Genomic DNA, 19,146 nt, shown 5'->3' with positions numbered 1-19,146 from the left:
TGAAATTTTCCTCAATTTACAAGTTCTATTTTTCTTGTGTTACTTTAAAGCACCTGGCAATGTTGCCTGGTATCTGTCCATAAACAGAATTCAGTGGAGTGTGTCTTGAAGGTGATTGATGTTCTTGGCTTGCCTGGCTTGTAATGCAGTGAATGTAACTTCTGTGGAGGAGGAAAGAAGGGGGCCAATGGGTAGTAATCTCTAGGTTTTAATTCTATGAATGTAATCTTTTAGGATAATAGTCTGGGGGAAATTAAGGTGGTATATATATATATATCCTAAAAGTATTTGCTCTCATATTATTTGTCCTGTATTGGGGGGAGAATAATATTCATAGCAAGTCCATTAGTTAGGAAAGTTGGAGAAAGAGAAGTCACAGAGGGGGATCAGTGGGGGCCTCATTCTCTGGGGGTTGCCTTGCAGACCCCATTTCCCCAGACTGTGACCTTGTCAGCCAGTGAGGGTATGATGGCCTCCAACATAGAATAATTATTGATCCACATTAATTGAGGAAGTTTCCTCCTCTAAGAGCTCCCTTTTCCAGTGAGAGCAGTCTCCAATCTCTGAGGATCAAGGCTAATATAGCACTTAAATGAGTTTTAGATTTGTCTCTAAATTTCAGTTATGGATGATTGTCTTTACCCATAAATACTGGAGGTTGTTGCTATGCTCTGTTCTGTACCATGTCCAAATATCCTTAATTCCTCTCTACTATATGCATAAAAGTCCCAAGGGAGAAGATTTCTGGTTTTTCTGTGACTGGAAGTATATGTACCATTTATCACCAAAGGGAGCTCTTAATAAATATTTGTTTTAATGAATGTACAACACATTATTATTGTTTGAATAGATGTGAAGGGTCCCAAGAAGCTCTTTCCTGATCTTCCATTTGGAAACATGGACAGTGACAGAGTAGAAGCCCGTAAGAGTCTTTTGGAGTCATTCCTGAAGGTTGGTAACTTTTCTCCATTGACCTCAGAAGCAAGCAAGTCATAGCTGTTCTGCTGAGACAGGAAATGGATAATAATGAGAGCAAAAGTCTAACCCCTATCTTCTCTTGCTTTTGCAGCAATTGTGTGCCATTCCTGAAATTGCCAACAGTGAAGAAGTACAGGAGTTCCTGGCTCTCAATACAGATGCTCGAATAGCCTTTGTCAAGAAACCTTTCATGGTCTCGAGGATAGACAAGGTACCAATGGGGCCAGTGTTTCCAGCCTCAGTCTTAGTATATTAATATCTCTATATTGTAGAGCCAGTGGTCAAGAGAACAGGGGAGAGTACCAGGTTCTCATTACTGTGGTAGAGTAGATAAGGTACTGGCTATGGCATGAGGAAGACCTAGGCTCAAATCCTACCTCATAGTTATTAGTGAGCAAGTATCTTAATAGTTCCTTGCCTCAGTCTCTTCAACTGTAAAATGAGAGGATTGATCATAATGGCCACTCTTCCTCTAGGTCTAGACCTGTGAACCTGTGACCTTGCTTATATCACTCATCTGAAATGTGCGTTAATTCTTTATAGGATTATAGATTCTTCATAGGATTATAAATTCTGAGTTAGAAGGGATCTCAGGGTTTGCTAATCCAAAGATTGTTAAACACATGGCTTATAAGATTCCTGAATGTTGTCCAAACTAAATTAGAATATAATTTAAAAATATCTAACAAAATGAATAAAATGCAATGAAAATGGGTAGTATTAATATGTGGAAAACTAGGTAGCATAGTACATAGAGTGTTGGGCCTGGAGTTAGGAAGATTCCTCTTCATGAGTTCAAATCTGACCTCAGAAACTTACTGTGTAACCCTGGACAAGTCACTCAACCCTGTTTGCCCCAGTTTCCTCATCAATAAAATGAGCTAGAGAAGAAAGTGGCCAACCACTCCAGTACCTTTGCCAAGAAAATCCCAAATGGAGTCACAAAGAGTTAGACATGACTGAAACAACTAAACATAAACATAATATTAATATGTGGTTTTCTAAGCCAATATGTGACCCACAGGGATTCCTGTGTGTGTTTTAGTGACCCCTATTTCTTTTTTTTTTTGTATGACTATAGAGATATTTAATCCTTTATTTATTTATTTTTTAAAATTAAGTATATTTACTTAATCAATTTAGAATATTTTTCCATGGTTACATGATTCATGTTCTTTCCCTCCCCTCTTCCCTCCTCCCTCCCAGAGTCGATGAGCAATTCCACTGGATTTTACATGTGCCATTGATCTAGACCTATTTCCATATTATTAATATTTGCAATAGAGTGATCATTTAGAGTCTACATGTGATCAAGCAGTTACTTTTCTTCTGTGTTTCTGCTCCCACAGTTCTTTCTCTGGATGTGGATAGTGTTTTTCCTCATAAATCCCTCATAATTGTCCTGGATCATTGCGTTGCTGCTAGTAGAGAAGTCCATTGCATTCAGTTGTACCACAGTGTATCAGTCTCTGTGTATAATGTTCTCCTGGTTCTGCTCCTTTCACTCTGCATCAGTTCCTGGAGCTTGTTCCAGTCTCCATGGAATTCCTCCATTTCATTATTCCTTTGAGCACAATAGTATTCCATCACCAACAGATACCACAATTTGTTCAGCCATTCCCCAATTGAAGGGCATCCCCTCATTCTCCAATTTTTTGCCATCACAAAGAGTGCAGCTATGAATATTTTTGTACAAGTCTTTTTCCTCATTAATTCTTTGTGGTACAAACCCAGCAGTGCTATGGCTGGATCAAAGGGCAGACAGTCTTTTAGTGCCCTTTGAGCATAGTTCCAAAATGCCTTCCAGAATGGTTGGATCAATTCACAACTCCACCAGCAATGCATTAATGTAGTGACCCCTATTTCTATTTGAGCTCAACATCACTCATGTAGTCCAACTCCCTCATTCTAGAGATAAGAAACCTGAAGGGCACAGAGATTCAATGAATTGTCCAAGATCACACAGGTAGTAAATGACAGAGCCCTGATTTTAAGCCCAGCACACTGTTCATTGAACCAAGCAGTCCATCTATTTTCTCTCTTATGAAAAATGGGGGCCATGATTCTTGTCCCTTTACATAGAGAATGTGAGTTGGAATGAGATGATACATTCATGGTGGTACAGGTAAACATCTCTTGATTTTCAAGTCAGAGGACCTGAGATCAAATCCTGCCTTTAATACTTGCCTGTGCAACCTTAGGCCAAGTCACTTCATCTTACTTTGCCTCAGTTTTTCTCATCTGTAGAAGTGAGGGGATTGACTTAGAAGGCTTCTGAGGTCATTTATAGTTCTGCATTATGATCCCATGATCCTATATCCAAAGCGTTTTGCCTTGTACAAAGCCATGATGTCTCCTTCCAGGGGCCTTCTTTGTAACTGCAGGAATTTTAATCATTTTTTTGCTCTAGGGAAATGAAAACTACTTCATAGAGATGATAAGCATGTAGCTTTCTGACCAGTAAGACCTAACTGCAAATTGTGATTGTGTTTCACTTTATGAATATTAGAAAAATTTGGAGATAGGTCATCTCAGCTTTCTCTTGTAGACTCTTCTCTACATTCTTGAATCATTTCCTCTTCGCAGACATGTTTCCCTGAAGAGTTTCTAAAATGGCCTTGCTACTTCTAAACTCAGCAAGATGTTTCCAAAACAAAACTTGTTTTCTCCATTAAAAAGAATTATGAAAAAAGTAGAGGAAAATATCTAATGGGCAGGAAGTTGGACTTCCAGTAGGGAGCACCTGCATTCAAATCCTGCCTCAGACAGCTGTTTGTTTATAGATAGCCAAATCCATCCATCTCTCTGAACCTCAGTTTCCTCATCTATAAAATGAGGGTAATAGCACATGCAATGTTTACATCACACGGCTGTTAACAAAGGTAAAAAAAGGCACTGTAAGTTAGGGACTTTGTAAACATTAAAGTAATATATATCTACACTGATATAATTATGCATATATTATATATAATGTATATAATAATGATAGGAAGGTGATAGGGAATGAAACCTGGAAAGGTGAACCCCCCCAAGAAAAATTTCTTCTTCTTTGATAAGAGTAATAACTGATATATATGTGTATGTGTACACACATGCATGTATGTGTGCATATATACATATAATTTATATATACATATTTAATAATAAGGAAATGGGGCAGTTAGGTAACACAATGGGTAGAGTGCTGGGCCTGAAATCAAGAAGACTTATTTTCATAAATGCGAATCCATCTCAGAATATCTGTGTGAGTCAGGGCAAGTCACTTAACCCTGGCTCCATCTATAAAATGAACTGAAAAAGCAAATGGCAAACCATTCCAGTATCTTTGCCAAAAACCCCAAAATGGGGTCATGAAGAGTCAGATATGACTGAAACAACAAATTTTTTAAAATGTATAATAACTCATATAAAATCATATCTCTATGTAATTATAAGAATAATAACTAATGTGTTAATATATGTTATATACACATATGTGTATCTCTCTATCTATCTCTATGTATGTATGTATGTATATGGGAGCCACCCTCCTCAGCGTTCATGCCCCCTGTATGACTTGAGTAGTTCTTTCAAAGCATGGTTTATTAAGGAATGACTTGGTAGTTACAGAGAGAAGCAAGGAGAGTATTTACTGTGCCACTGGCTCGCATTTTGACTTTTCAGAAGTACAACACTACCATTGTTCCTCTGTTCCTATTCGTGCTCAGCTTTATGTGCCATGGGATGGCTATTTGTAAAAATAAGATTGTGGGAGCCCCTTCTGGGCTTTACTGTGACAGCAAAATCACAGGGCCAGACGTCTGGAGGTTTCCTCCTACTTCAAAACCTGAGACCTGGCCATTGACACTGATAGGTTTTTAAAGGCAAAAAAAGAAACTTAGAGTAGGGGTGAAGCCTTATAGGGGTCACTCTTCACATAATAGTGATTTAGAGGGTCATGGACAGTTCAGAACAGTTTTGACTTGGGCTTCTTACAGGTCATTCTGACAGTATATCTCGCCCCCCATGAGCCCTCTAAGGACCCTTGGCCTCCAAGGCTCTAGCCCTCGAAGAGCTCCTGTTTTCCATGAATTTGGGGTGACCTTCTGGTCCCTGTAGCCTCTTGTATGAATTAGTTTGATTATAAAGTATATTATAAAATAGATTCACACACTTAGGAATAATAGTAATTCACGTATGATTAATATGATGACACACATACTTAAAATTATTATAACAATACCCACGCTTTTCAATTATAGCTCAGGTATTATCCTGGGACTACATTCTTAATCTGGTTGCATACATAGACCTTTTCCTGGGACTAAAATTTTAATAGAAATCACACTTGTTACATTTAAAAAAAACTTTAAAAATAACACTCCAACTATTGATTAAGCTATTAGTTATTGGTTATTACTTATAATGATTAATATAACTATTTAATTGTTGGTATAATTATATCAACAATATAATTAATTATTGGTTATAAGCTCTTAATTATTGACTTTCTGGTTACAACCTTCAACTGGGTCTCGCTATGTATCAACTAGTCAATCATCAACTATGAATTAACTACCTGTTACGAGCCAAGAACTTTGTTAGGCCAAGGGACACAAAGACAAAGAAGAAGCAATCTCTGTCCTCAAGGAGCTTCTCGGGCAGAGGTTCTTGACCTGGGGTTCACTGATCCCAACGTGGTCTGAGGTCTGTGAACTTGGAGGGGAAGGAAATCACACATTAATTTTCACTAACCTCTAATTCAGACATTTAATCATTTCTATACAGACTGCCTTGACAATCTGATGAAATCTATGGATGCCTTTTCCAAATAATGCTTTTAAATGTATAAGATACATAGTATCACTAAGGAAATAAAATTATATTGAATTGCAATTACTTTAAAAAAATAGTTCATGTACCTAGGACAAGAACCCCTGATTTAACTGAAATGTAGCATTTCCTCCAAAGATGATTTAAAAAAAAATTATTCTGAGAAGAGATCCTTAGGGTTCACTAAACCACCAAAAGGGTCCATCACACAGATTATAAATTATAAAATTAAAAATATAAATTAAAAAGGTTATAATAATTATAGGGTGAAAAGAAAACAGTTATTAAGTAACTACTAAATGCTAGGCACTGTGTTAGAAAAGTACTTTTACAAATACTATCTCAATTGATCATCACAACAACCCTTGGAAGTAGGTGTTATTATTATCCCCATTTTACAATTGAGAAAACTGAGGCAGACAGAGGTTAAATGACTTGCCCAGTGTCACACAGCTGATATTTGTCACATTCGAACTGATTCGAGGCCCAGCTCTCTATCTACAAAACAGATACAAGGTATTATTATTATTATTTTTTTTAAAAACCCTTACCTTCCGTCTTGGAGTCAATACTGTGTATTGGCTCCAAGGCAGAAGAGTGGTAAGGGCTAGGCAATGGGGGTCAAGTGACTTGCCCAGGGTCACACAGCTGGGAAGTGTCTGAGGCCAGATTTGAACCTAGGACCTCCAGTCTCTAGGCCTGGTTCTCAATCCACTGAGCTACCCAGCTGCCCCCACAAGGTATTATTTTTAAGAAAAGAGGCACTAACCCCTGGATGGTGCAGGAAAGGCTTCAGAAAAGATACTGTGACAGCTGAGTTTCCCAGGAAATGAGGGATCTGAATAATGGGTGTGAATGGTATTTCTAACCTCAACTCCTTCCTCTACAGATGGTAGTGAGTGCCATAGTAGATACCTTGAAGACGGCGTTTCCTCGCTCTGAACCCCAGAGCCCTACTGAAGAGCTGAGTGAAGCAGAGACAGATGGCAAGCCTCAGACAGAGGGCAAGAAGGCCAATAAGTAAGACATCTCTTGGATCCTCGGGGCTCTGTTGTAGGGCACTGACCTTGCAATTGGGCTCCCACTTGATTATGACTCAAAGAGCATCCCCGATCCTGAAGGTCAGGAAGAAAGAAGCAGTTACACACTAACTTTGTAAAGTTAGTCCCAAAAGTCATAAGTGTTATCAATGACTAAGCCATTAGGGCTTCAGAGGGTAGTGGGTGAGCAGCACTGCTTAATGCCTGCTATTGCCACAGGTGGCAAGAAACTTGTAGTATTTGGGGATTCTTCACAGGAATCAAAACTCTAGGATCTGGAGTTTTTCCTTGTTCCATTTTCCTAGGAAAGTAAGATCATTTCCTGGTTCTCAAATATAAAGCACTGGCTAAAAATTTAACTTTGGTTGCTATCATTTCTGTAACTCTTAAGGGGGTCATTTATTAGTAATTAAGACATCACTAGAAGACCAAAATTGAAGTATGCAGAACCTAATTTAATCCTTGGGTTTCACACTAAGAGCAGTTCATCTTGCCCTCCAGCCCTAGGGTCATCAGTCATTTCCCTAAAAGTATTTGAATTCAACATTGGCAGAAACATAGGAACTTCCCCTTCCCAGGACCCTTGCTTACTGTAGGAACCATTCAATGGCTCTCTCTCTATAAGCATGATCCCTTTAATAACCTTAATGCATTCAGTCATTCATTCATTCATCAAACACCTTTGTTAGCTAAAGGGATCAGTGTCTTTACTTGTCATTCCTCACACTTGAGTTTTATTGGTCCCTAATGCCACCTGGACCAGAGTACTCTATGTTGCACCCTATCAGAACACCAACTATTTCTCTGGTGTCTTGGGGCAGAGCCTCTGAACCCAGGAGGATAATAAGTTTGCAGAATGGTACCAGCAGATAAGCGTAGTTGTTTCCATACCTTTACCCAGCATCATCTGTCCAATGTCAAACTCAAAGGCATAGGGAAAATGACAGCTAATTTCAAATACCAAATTTAGCTACCAGAATATAGAATCTTTTCAGAGTCCTGGTACCTAGTGCCTGGAACCAATAGAAAAAATGCTGAACTTTTGCTGTGTTGAAATCTATGAACAAATCATATGATTGTTGGGGACCAAGATCCAAATCATGCCCTATTCTGTGGTCCTTCTTCTTACAGATCTAGGCTAAGGTTTCCATCTAGCAAAATCGCTCCTGTATTGAATGTGACTGAATCACAGGAGAAGATCCTTTATTGCCTTCGGGAAAGTAATGTGGTAAGAACAGAATTCCTAAAGAGCTTCGAGAATCAGTAGCCATTGTTTGTTTGTTTGTTTTTTAAACCCTTACCTTCCATCTTAGAATCAATGCTGTGTATTGGTTCCAAGGCAAAAAAAGCAGTAAGGGCTACACAATGGAGATTAAGTGACTTGCCCTGGGTCAGATGGCAGAAAATATCTGAGTCCAGATTTGAACCAAGAGCCTGGCTCATCTCTAGACCTGGTTCTCAATCCACTGAGCCACTTAGCTGCACCCAGCCCAGGTTTGATCAGAGTATTATAAGTGATTAGGAAATTCTTAAAGGCCAGGTTGGGGCTGTGTCTCTGAAGCTGAGCATATCTAACATCAGAATTTATTGTAGTGATAAAAATTGTGGTTCAGAATATTTAGGGCATTTCTTTTTGTTGTGTTACTCCAAGTTGATTGCTTGGCTTTATGGTAGAAAGGAAGACATAAATAAAGCAAAATGAGTCTTAGGAAGGAACCAGCTGCCATAAGATAAAATACCTATAGCCCAAATGTATAGTGAGTATTAATTAAATCGAGATATCACTTCAGTTGCAACTTAACTAGTGAAGAGAAGCTTTCCTCTCCAGGATAAAGTTAGATTAAAGGTACTGTGATACACTATGGCTCCTGGTGTAAGCAGACACTAAAGGAGGATTGATACAACTGCATTTGATCTCTGGCCCTTCTCCCATTGCTATGAATCTCCTTACTAACCACCCATGCCAACTGATTTCTCCAGGAGTCAGACATCCTATCCATCTCTGGGATGGAGTCATTCATTGAAAAGCAGAGCAAGTTCCTGGAAATGCAGGCAGAAGACACCTTGGAAAAGTATTCTGAGCAGAATCCCAAACAATGCACAGATGATTACAGTGGGAAAACCTCAGATAATGCTTCTTCACCTCCTGATGAAAGCCCTAGTGACCAAGGTAAGTGTTCACACCCCTGCTTCAGAGAAGTAGAAGCCAAAATCAATTCTCATCTTTGGGTCACAAGAGTTGGACTTTGTGGTCTCAAGGCTTCTCCAGAGTGTCTGAAGCTCAGAGAGGAGAAGCTCACCTGTCTAGCATCACAGACTTAGAAGTGAAAGGAATCTTAGAGGTTATCTATGCCATTCCCTCCCTTTAGTTTTTAATGAGGTAACCAACAAGGGTGCTTACTTTTGGACCTCTTGAATGCTTGCAAAATTCCTCAAGCTTCTGAAGCTTAGAATGGGTTCATTAGAATTCAGTTTCCCTTTTACAAAATTATCCAGGCTTATGTATGCTAGTTTCTAAGGTACTAGGGTCTCTGGAAAAGAGTGAGGCTAAAGACTTTGTATTACTGTCTCACTTAAATCCATTTCACTTGCAAGTCATGACATCATCCTATGTCCAATGGGTCCCTTTCAAAAACAAAGGATGAGCAGCAATGTGTGGCCATAGACAATGCAATTAATCTCTCAGTCCCCCTACCCCAACCCCCACCCCATCAATCCTACAACTTTCCACTATTTTTTCTCAGATGAAATCATAAGCCCAGACTTAAACAAACAAAAAAAAAATTAAAAACTCCAATTTCATTGGACATTCATTAGATATCACTACTCATTCTAATCCTATAGCTCTTTTGAGGATAGTTGTCTTTTCTGTATTTCTTTAAGATAGGTAGGTATAGATTTCTTTGGTATACATCTATATATTTATATATCTAGTCTATGTTTCTTTATAACTATATATGGATGGATAGTTATGCATATATTTACTTACACATACACATAGGCTCTCATCGTGTATGCATATCACCAGGAGAGCTTACCACTGTGACGGAAAAAAAATCTTGAGTCCTGAGATCCTCTGAGGAGGCATTTCTGAACTCCTCACTCTTCTCTTTCTAGTCAAAGAGGGTAGAATCTCAGTTGGAAACAACAACAACTATATAATTTAACCCCTCCTAATTAAAAAAAGAGGAGAGAGAGAGATCTGGGGCCTGGTAGTATTTCTCCCCTTGACTTATCAGGACTCTAAGTTTTGAGGCTTCAGTTTTCCCATATGGAAAATGGTTTTGTAACTTCTGCATCTTCCTACCTCAATGGGTAACAGTGAAAGCAAGTAGAAGAAATATTCTTGTAATGAAATGTCAAGGAAAGTGAAGAGACTCTCAACCTGATATGGAATATAGTAACAAATTTTCCACACAAATACTAGTATGTCAACGAGGGTATTACCTTAGTATTTTGTGTGTCAGCCTGTCTTCAGGTTCATCAAATGAGATAATTGTAAAGTATTTATCACAATGCCTGGAAAATAGTAGGTGCTATATAAATTCTTATTTCCTGACACCCCATCTGTGCCCTGATAGCACCAAAAGTCTAGTTGTGGGGGGAGTGAGATGCCCATTTTTCTTTACAAAGTACCTCCTCCTCCTCCTTTAGGAACCACTAAGCAGTAAGCAGTTTAGACCACAAGGTGGCAGCTGCAGACATCAGCTTTAAAAGACTGGCTAGATTGAATTATGCTGTAAAAGTATGAATGGGGCTCAGAAAGTCACTGCCTACCTTGGAACTCAGTGTCCTACCTTGATTAGTATCTGATTGGACCCCACCCTTCTTTAGAATCTAGCCCCAAATAAAAAGTCTAGACCTGGTAAGTCTAAATTGCTACATAACAGAAGAAATGCTAGATGGGAATGGTATAGGAAAATCCTAATCCAAGCTCTGTTAGTACTCACCTTTGTGACCGGAGAATCATTATACCCATCTGGGCTCCAAATGAGGATATTGACCTGCATCAGCATGATCAAATGCATAACCCATCTGCAATAGTCCTGAGTGCAAAGGAATAAATACTCTTAATAGAGTCCAAAAGTAAGTGGTGAGTTTCCTGTCGCTGGTATTCTTCAAATAGTGGTAAGATGACATCTTGGGAATACTACAACAGGGAATTCATGCTTTATAACTCATGTTTCTTATTAAAATCTGAGATTCTTTGAGCATTGGAAACATGATTCCTTTCCCCAGGGACATCTGAGGATATATAGAATATATACCTTAAACATACATCATAATAATAATAGTGTGTATGTAATATATAGTATATATATGCACATAAGTGTATATATGCACATATGTGTGTATGTGGGGAGAGAGTATTTTAAAGATTGCAAAGTACCTCATTTTATCCTTGTGTAGCCCTGAAAAGCAGGTTTATTATTGTCTTTGTTTTGGTAGAGAAGGAAACTAAGGCAGGCAAAAGTTAAGTGACTTGTCTTGTGTCACATAGCTAGTAAAGTATCTGAAGTCAAATCTGAGCTCTGATCTTCCTGACCCTTGTCCAGTGCTCTATCCATTTACCACCTCTCTTTACTAAGTGGCACAGAATATATAAAGCCTACGTTTACACAGCTTATACATACCAGACACTAAGTATTTGCTAGCTTATTTAAAGTTAAAGGGATTCTATAAATATGGAGGGGTTGATTTGATGGTGGAAAAGATTCATAGTTCTACTTTACTTAAGGAGCTCCCTAAGTAACAGACCCTTTCTGTAAGCTACTCCTGGTCCTTTCGATCTCCAGACGCAGAGACGGGATTAGCTGACACAGCCCTGGACCTCCTTCTCTTGCTAATGATGGAACAATGGAGATGGCTATGTACTGAGAATATGCAGAAGGCCCTTCATCTTCTCTTTGGAACTCTGATACAGAGGTGAGACCATTGACTTCTTCTTGACTTTTAGAGGCCCCATTGGGACCTCTAGAGGACTCTACTAACCCCAGAGTTAGCCTCTCTTAGAGATAGACGCTATTTCTGGAGACCCTTAACTGAATGCTGGCCTGTAGAAGGATAAGTATGGTCTAGAAACCATCTGGCCAGGACATCATGGAATAGCCTACCTAAGGATCATCATTGTCATGAAAAAATTCATAATGTCATGGGAAAACAGCTGGATTTGATGTCAGAATGCTGGGGTTCCATTCCTGGCTAAGGTACTTATTAGCTGGGTAATCTTAGGCAAGTTGCTAAACTTCTCTGAGCTAGTTTCCTCCTAGAAAATGCAAATAATAGTACAGGTTCTAAAGTCTAAGGTTTTTATGAGGCTCAAATAAAAGACTGTATATAAAATGATATATCAATGAGAATATTGACCAACTTTATCATAATAATTAGTATAAATAATAGTAATGACAATAATTATAATAAGAGGTTGACCACCCAATTCTCCAGTGGAGGAGGAATGAAGATAAAGTTCCTTTCTTAAAGGCTAATAATCTGAAATAAACATAATTAATTAAATACATCCAAATATCATATATAGATAATAGAATAAATATATTGGATTCATTTCTAACTACTGTAGCACTAATGACTCACTTTCAGAAAGCTATCCTCCAATTGTCCAAAATTGTAATTTTTTCCATAGAAATTTTTTTTGTTAATTTCCCCTATGAAAAAAGGAAGCATGTTCCCACTAGGGGAGATACATTTCCCAGTGGCTGAAATGAAAATCTTTTGATGTGGAATTTTGGTCAGCTCTTCAGCACTTTGAGAATCACAAATGTTTGCCAGTGTCTTCTTATACCTCTTAGCCTTTTGGAGTACTATTTGACTCTGCTGAGATATGCTTATCACCAACCCTCCTTGTTTATTTCTCCTACTGATTCATAGGCATTTCTCCTCTATGACAGCATATCATTCTTCCCACCCTATAGTCATAACCTGTACCCCCTTCTTGCCTGTATCATTAGAAAACTTTTCACTAAGCAAAAGCTTTCACCAAGGCAAAGGCTCAGGGTTGTGTACTTTGAAGAACTCTCCTCAGGGGGTGTGTGTGTGTGTGTGTGTGTGTGTGTGTGTGTGTGTGTACTTAGCAATGAGGAAGGACTTGCTGAGACTGGTAATGAAAGGGCACTTGGGTTTGCAACTTGGGACTTTGTGACCACAGCCTCCTTTGCCCAGCATTCCTCCAGTCTCCTAGAACTATGCCAAGAGCTACTAATAAAATTAGAAAAGATTATATAGAATAAGCATGTTTCTAGAAGGCTATCTTTTAAAGAATCAGTGAATTGACCCTTGCCATGTTGAACTAAAGGAGGTTGTGGAGTATAGTCTGGGAAAAGACATTCACTCAACCTGAGACACACATGTGGTTTCTCATTCTGGGATTCTGTGGTTTGGCCTCATCTTCTCTTGTTCTGATCTCTGTCTTCTTAAGAGATGATTTGGCAAAGGCTGAGCAGAAGCAACAATGTGTTCTGATCCCAGAATAAGGAGGGGCCAAAATCCTGACTTCTTTTAAGAACATGTGTTTAACATTGAAGTCAGATGGTGTCAGGTGGTTGATGAAAAGCTCTGGTCTGGCAGTCAGAAGACTCCTGTTCCCAGTTTTGATCATGATAAAATTTTCTACATATAATATGTTTTTTGATCCTCTTACCTCCAGGAGTTGACATTATTATCTTCTTTAGATAAAGAAACTGAGGCAGACATAGATTAGCTAACTTGTTCAAGGCTACACTGCTGAGTGTCTGAGGAGTAAATGTCTAAGGAAGGATAGAAAATCAAGTTTATCTTGACCCATCCACTATCCACTATGCCATATCACTAGACTTCTCTGTGGCTTCAATTCATAGTTCTTCTCTTCAGGACCAAGAAAAATAAATGCAATCTCTCTTCTACATGCCAGCTCTTCTACTCTTTGAAAATAATTATCCCGTTCCCTCTATATTTTCCCTTCTTTGGATGCCAAACATTCCCATTTCTATCAGCTGATTTTAATATAGTGTCATCTCAAGCAAATCCATCTATATTATTAACCAAATAATTGGTATAAATGTTAAGAAAAATGGGGCCAAGGACAAATCCCTAGAGTCCTCTACAGAAACCTCCCCTCCCAGTTGACATTGAGCTATTAATGATTACTCTTTTTACCCAGTCATTCAATTCAATCAAGTCTTTAGACCATCTAATTATTGTACTATTGCTTGGCTCACATCTCTCATCCAAGAGATGAAAGACTGTCGATTGCTTTGCTAAAATCTAAATATCTATATAGCATCTATCTATCTATCTATCTATCTATCTATCTATCTATCTATCTATCTATCTATCTATCTATCTCTCTATCTCTCTATATCTGTATAGCTATAGCATCTCCCTCATCTATCAATCCAGAAACCCCAACAACAAAAAATAAGTCAATGAGGTCAGTCTAACATGACCTATTCATAATGAAATCATACTAGACTTGTGTGATCATTGCTTCCTTTTCAACATGCTTACTAACCATTCCTTTGATAATACATTCTAAAATTTTCCAGGAATCAAAGCCCAGATCACCAGAGCATAGTTTGCAGACTCCATGCTCTTCCTCTCTTTGAAAACTGGGACATTTGCCCTTCCGTGGTGCTTTGATGCTTCTTTTATTTTCCATGTTCTTTCAGAGATTGTTGATATTGACTCAGCAATCACATCTGCCAGTCCTTTCTATTCCCTGGGTCAAATGTTAGCCACATGCCTCTTTATACTTCTTTAGGACTTAAAAAAAAAAGATAATTTCATCAGTGTGGGTATTCCCACAATTGACATAAATTGCAACTTCCTGCATGTCTTAGTAGATAGTCTTGACCAAAAATAATGGCCAACTCCAATGGCCAGCCTCTTGAGCAGAATCCTATCTAAGCTGCCTATCTTTTAATAGGATCATATTCCATCCATTCAGGGCCTTTCAGTTTGGTAAGACTGTAGATCCTGTACTCTTAATATGGTCTTTGGAATTCTAGGAGTACATCCATATTCTGCATGATAAGATACCAGGTTAGAACCCATTAGTATGTATCTATACATTAGTCAGCAGCAGACAATGAGAAAATGTCTCTGTTGTGTCATTTTTATCTTCTCCAATACCTTAAGTTCAAAAGCAGAAAGAACAAATGGCAAAGTCTTTGCAGAATGACTATTGAGTGAGATATGAATTTAAAGCACCTGCTGGGTAATTCTCCCTTCTTTAAAGTTTTTCTGTGGTTCACTTATGTTCTCTGTTCAAGAGTAGAGATATGATATACTCCATCCAATCAGTTGGGAGTTCCACCAAACCTTTGACTTATTTTTCTGCTCCTTTTCCCTCTTTTGGATTTCTACCCACCAGTTCTTCTAAAATGTTAGAAACAGGTGGAAGATGCAAAAGCTTCAAGAGGTCATTTTAAGTAGCCAATGATAACTGATTGGGAAACAGTTTCTTCCTCTGCTTTCTGGGCCATAACAGGGAGAGCATATTTCAAAACATAGCAGGAGGAAGAGGAGTGGTACAGTGGAAAGAACATTGGGTTTAGAATCAGAAGATGTTGGTTCAAGTCCCAGGCTTCTTGGTGTAGCTGACCTTGGACAATTCATATGACCTCTATAGATCCCAGTTTCCACATTAGAAAAATAAAGAGGTTGGCTTAGATGACCTCTACAATTCCTTTCACCTTTGAATCTATCATCCTTAGAAATATGTAGAAGAATGAGAGGTGGGGACTTCAGTAGACCCGTATGAAAAGTATGGAAAAGATGATTTCCATTATTTACCTGAAACTCCATTCACCCCATCATTGTAAAAAGAACCAAGATCTTAGGGTACATTGAAAGGTTATATTCTCTCTGAATCACTGGACTCCATTTGTATTCAATGCTGTTAGCTATATTTTTGGAAAGACATTGCTCAGTTCAAGCTAAGCAGCCAGAGGAAGGGATCCAGGATGGTAGGTAAAGGGATTCAAGGTCATGCCACATGCAATAATAACTAACATGTATTAGCACTTTAGAATGATTTACCAATATTATCTCATTTGAACCTCATACCAACCCCATTCTGTCATCCTGTAAGTAGCAGATAGTTTACTGAGGGAAAAATTGAGGCTGGTCACACTGTTAGTCAGTGTTAGAGCTTAGATCTGGCTACAGGCATCCCTGACTTTAAGTGCAGCATTCTCTTCTCAGTTCCACACTGCTTCTCATATGAGAACTATTCAAAAGAAATAGGCATGTTTATCCTGGGGAAGTGAAAACTAGGGGAGAGGTGTGGATCATGATAGCTGTCCTCATGTATTTTAAGGGTTGTCACATGGAAGAGGGATAAGACTGAATATGTAGAAGTTTCAGAGAGACCAATTTAGGTTTGATGAAAGGAAAAACCTCCTACCAATTAGAACTATCCAAAAATGGAATAGGTTGCCTCAGGCGGTAGTGAGATTCCCCTGCCTGCCATCTCTCTCCCCACCCTCCCACCCCCCAACTTGAAGCCTTCAAATTAGCTCCCTTAGTCAGAGGTGCTGTGGAGATTCTCAGTCAAGTTAAGAATTGGACCGGGCAACCTGAGATTCCTTGCAAATGTGTAACTCTGCGGTTTCTTCTGGGGTCTTAGTAAGCCATAAACTCTGAAGGGTTTGAGCCAATTCCAGATAAAGAGTAGAGCACTTTGAGAGGGGAATTAGAAGAAAAACAGTCAAGGTCTGGGTAATGTTTCAGATGGATCTTGGAGATGAGAGACCTGGCACAGAGATGGAGATGAAGACAAGAGAGCCACAGTCTGTGAAGCTTCCAAGTAGGGCTACATCATCTTAGAAGGGCTAGATTTGTTGGAAGAGAGCAGAAGAAAGGAACTCATGGCTTGAAAGCATCAGATTTTGTTGGATTTTTAGAGCTATCCCATTCTCCTCTTATGACACACTTATCTATTCAAATTTGGACCTTCCTTTATCCCATATTCCAATGCTTAAGGCATTTCTCACCTAGATGGTGTATATTGAGAAGTATTTCTACGGGTGCGTGCATGCGCGCATGCGCACACACACACACACACACACACACACACACACACACAACTCATTTCCCCTCCCATCTTTCCCTGCAAGGTCAGCCCATATTGTAAATTCCTAAAAGGTTTGTCCTTTTCATATTAAAAAAAAGATTAATGCAACATAGTTGACTTTCTTCTAAGTAAACTTTAAGAGGTAAGAGAACATACTAGAAATCTGAACACTCTCTGAAGCCTTAGATACCACTACAACCCCGTTACCCCACCCCTGCTCTCCAGGGCCCCCAGCTCCTCCCCAAAGCTGTCGCATCAGGTCCTCCCAGATCTGTTCAATGTTGAACTCACTGAGACTCTATGTTCCCTAAGACAGCTGCATAGCACACCAGAGACACTATGGTCCTCTCCACCCTGGGACTGTGGGCTCCAGGGGGGGGGGGGGTCCTTTGCTATTTTCTTTTGCACGGTAATCAAATTCACACTAGATTCTTTGGGGTTCTAAATGTTAAGGATCTGGGTCAGCTGGCGTTATATGGAATGAACCAGTACTAAAGCATGCTGTCTCCACACCCTCCTCTCTCTCTGGAACTTTATAATTGGGGTCTCTGCCCCTGTGGACTCTGATGCCCATTTCTCTTCTTTAGGATAAAGCCCTTCCTGGAACTTCGCTGCTTTTCAAGCATCAAGCCTTATTGACCCCCTTCCCTCTTCAAAAATAATAACAACAATAATACATTTATTTCTACTGTGCCCAGCTCCTTTCGCTTTCTCTGACCAGTTCTGCTTGACAGACCCATACACACAGCTAGCTGCCTTGGGCACCGGAGTCTGCTGCCAAAGAGTAACTTCTTTCCCTGTTCTACAAGGGGAAAATAAAAGACAGAGTAAACTCAACCCCGTGACCCCTCCTTCCAGACGGAGGTTGGAATGGCTCTGAGCTGAGCCAAGCTCCATAAATCTCCCGCAATTGTTGATGGTGTACAGGGAGTGGGGGCTGGAGCTGAAGAAGGAAAGCTCGATGCCCGAAAAAGGTATTGTTAAGTAAAAGGGCGGCTTTGCACACGTGCGCGCATGACCTCCTATGTCAGCTTCTGTGCTGGGAACATCCAATTATGTAACAAGCAGCATTCCTTCCTTGGAGCCAGAGATGAGGGGAATGAAAGGAGAGAAGGGGCGGCAGATCTAAGCCAGGGAGTTAGGCCAGTTTGGGCAGACTTTATTGGTGTCTGAGAACAGACTGGGCCAAAGTTGTTAAGAAAATCTCCTCCATCCCGCCCTGAAACCAAACCCAACTTGGGGGCCTAGACAAGATGCTCGGTGACAGGATAGGTGTGTGGGTTGGAGGAGAAGAGAAAACGTGGTTTTTGTTTTTTTGTAATTGTGGCTCTTTGTTGATAGTAGAAGGGTAGGGTCAGGAAGCAGAAAGCCAGTGGGAGACTATTATGGGTCCTGATGCAGAGAATGAAGGAATGAGAAGTAGTTGGACTGAATCCTTTTGTAGACTTCCAGGGCTACGCAATGATACAAATATGGGCCAGACCAAGAGAATACATGTGAGCCGTGTCTCTTGGCTCTGCCCTCCCCATGGCCCCAAGGGTGGCATCGGTCCCTGTGTCAAAAGGGCAGCGGACACATTCCACAAGTCTGCATCAGGGTTTCTTAGAAAAAGGGAGTGGGGAGGGGGGTTGGGAGAGGAGACGATAGAAGCAAGGAGGCTCTAGGGCTTATGGACAGAAGGGAGTAGTAAAAGAAAAACAAGGACATGCTCAGGAAGACAGCAGATAGAGAAGAATGAGGTAGGCTGAAAGGAGCCAGCTAGACCTCAAAGCCAGGAGAAAGGGATTAAATAGCAAGCCCAGGGGCTTAAACCAGACCAGAGAGGCCTCGGAATAGTCTTCCTAGAAATGACCTCTCCCTTTGAGCCATCTCCCATGAAATCTGGGGAGGAGGTGTGAGTGAAAGGGAAGGAGAGGAGGGTGGGATATATGGACAAACATTCTGAGGTGAGTGGGCAATATTCTGTTTCTATCATCCTTGAAAACAGTTCTTGCATACATTATAACAGAGATTCTTAACCTGGGTTCAGGGATTGATGGATAGAGTTCAGGGGATCTTTGAACTTGGATAAGAAAAAAATTACATCTTTACTTCCACCAATCTCCAAATGAAGGCATTTTCGTCTATTATGAATAAATGAATGTTAACAACAAACGTTCTGAGAACCAGTTTATAGGTTTTCCCAGGCTGCCCAAGGGGTCCACGATACAAAAAAACAACAAAAAAGTGTTAAGAACGCCTGACTTA

General features: G+C 39.8%; 1 protein-coding gene and 1 long non-coding RNA gene across 5 annotated transcripts in view; one reads left to right on the top strand and one right to left on the bottom strand.

The window, feature by feature from the left end:
- SNX19 (sorting nexin 19) overlaps positions 1–19,146 on the top strand; it is a 115,998-nt gene that overhangs the window by 8,355 nt on the left and 88,497 nt on the right. For 3 of the 4 annotated variants that reach the window (XM_007495138.3, XM_016421831.2, XM_056794644.1), the window contains exons 3-8: positions 851–951; positions 1,070–1,189; positions 6,680–6,810; positions 7,962–8,058; positions 8,811–9,000; positions 11,627–11,756. In XM_007495138.3, coding sequence (XP_007495200.2) covers positions 851–951; positions 1,070–1,189; positions 6,680–6,810; positions 7,962–8,058; positions 8,811–9,000; positions 11,627–11,756 — 769 coding nt within the window. Of the gene's footprint in view, positions 1–850; positions 952–1,069; positions 1,190–6,679; positions 6,811–7,961; positions 8,059–8,810; positions 9,001–11,626; positions 11,757–17,486; positions 19,054–19,146 lie in introns of those variants that run through there. The other variant, XM_007495139.3, reaches the window with a different exon arrangement.
- LOC103099340 (uncharacterized) lies at positions 5,459–7,968 on the bottom strand. The gene is made up of 3 exons (XR_001622181.2): positions 7,722–7,968; positions 6,706–6,905; positions 5,459–5,673 (listed from the first exon to the last, which is right to left on the bottom strand). It is a non-coding gene; the product is annotated as an uncharacterized LOC103099340 (long non-coding RNA).

This window comes from Monodelphis domestica, chromosome 4 (assembly GCF_027887165.1).
Source record: "Monodelphis domestica isolate mMonDom1 chromosome 4, mMonDom1.pri, whole genome shotgun sequence".
NCBI classification, from domain to species: Eukaryota; Metazoa; Chordata; class Mammalia; order Didelphimorphia; family Didelphidae; genus Monodelphis; species Monodelphis domestica.
This window is presented reverse-complemented; position numbering and strand designations above follow the sequence as displayed.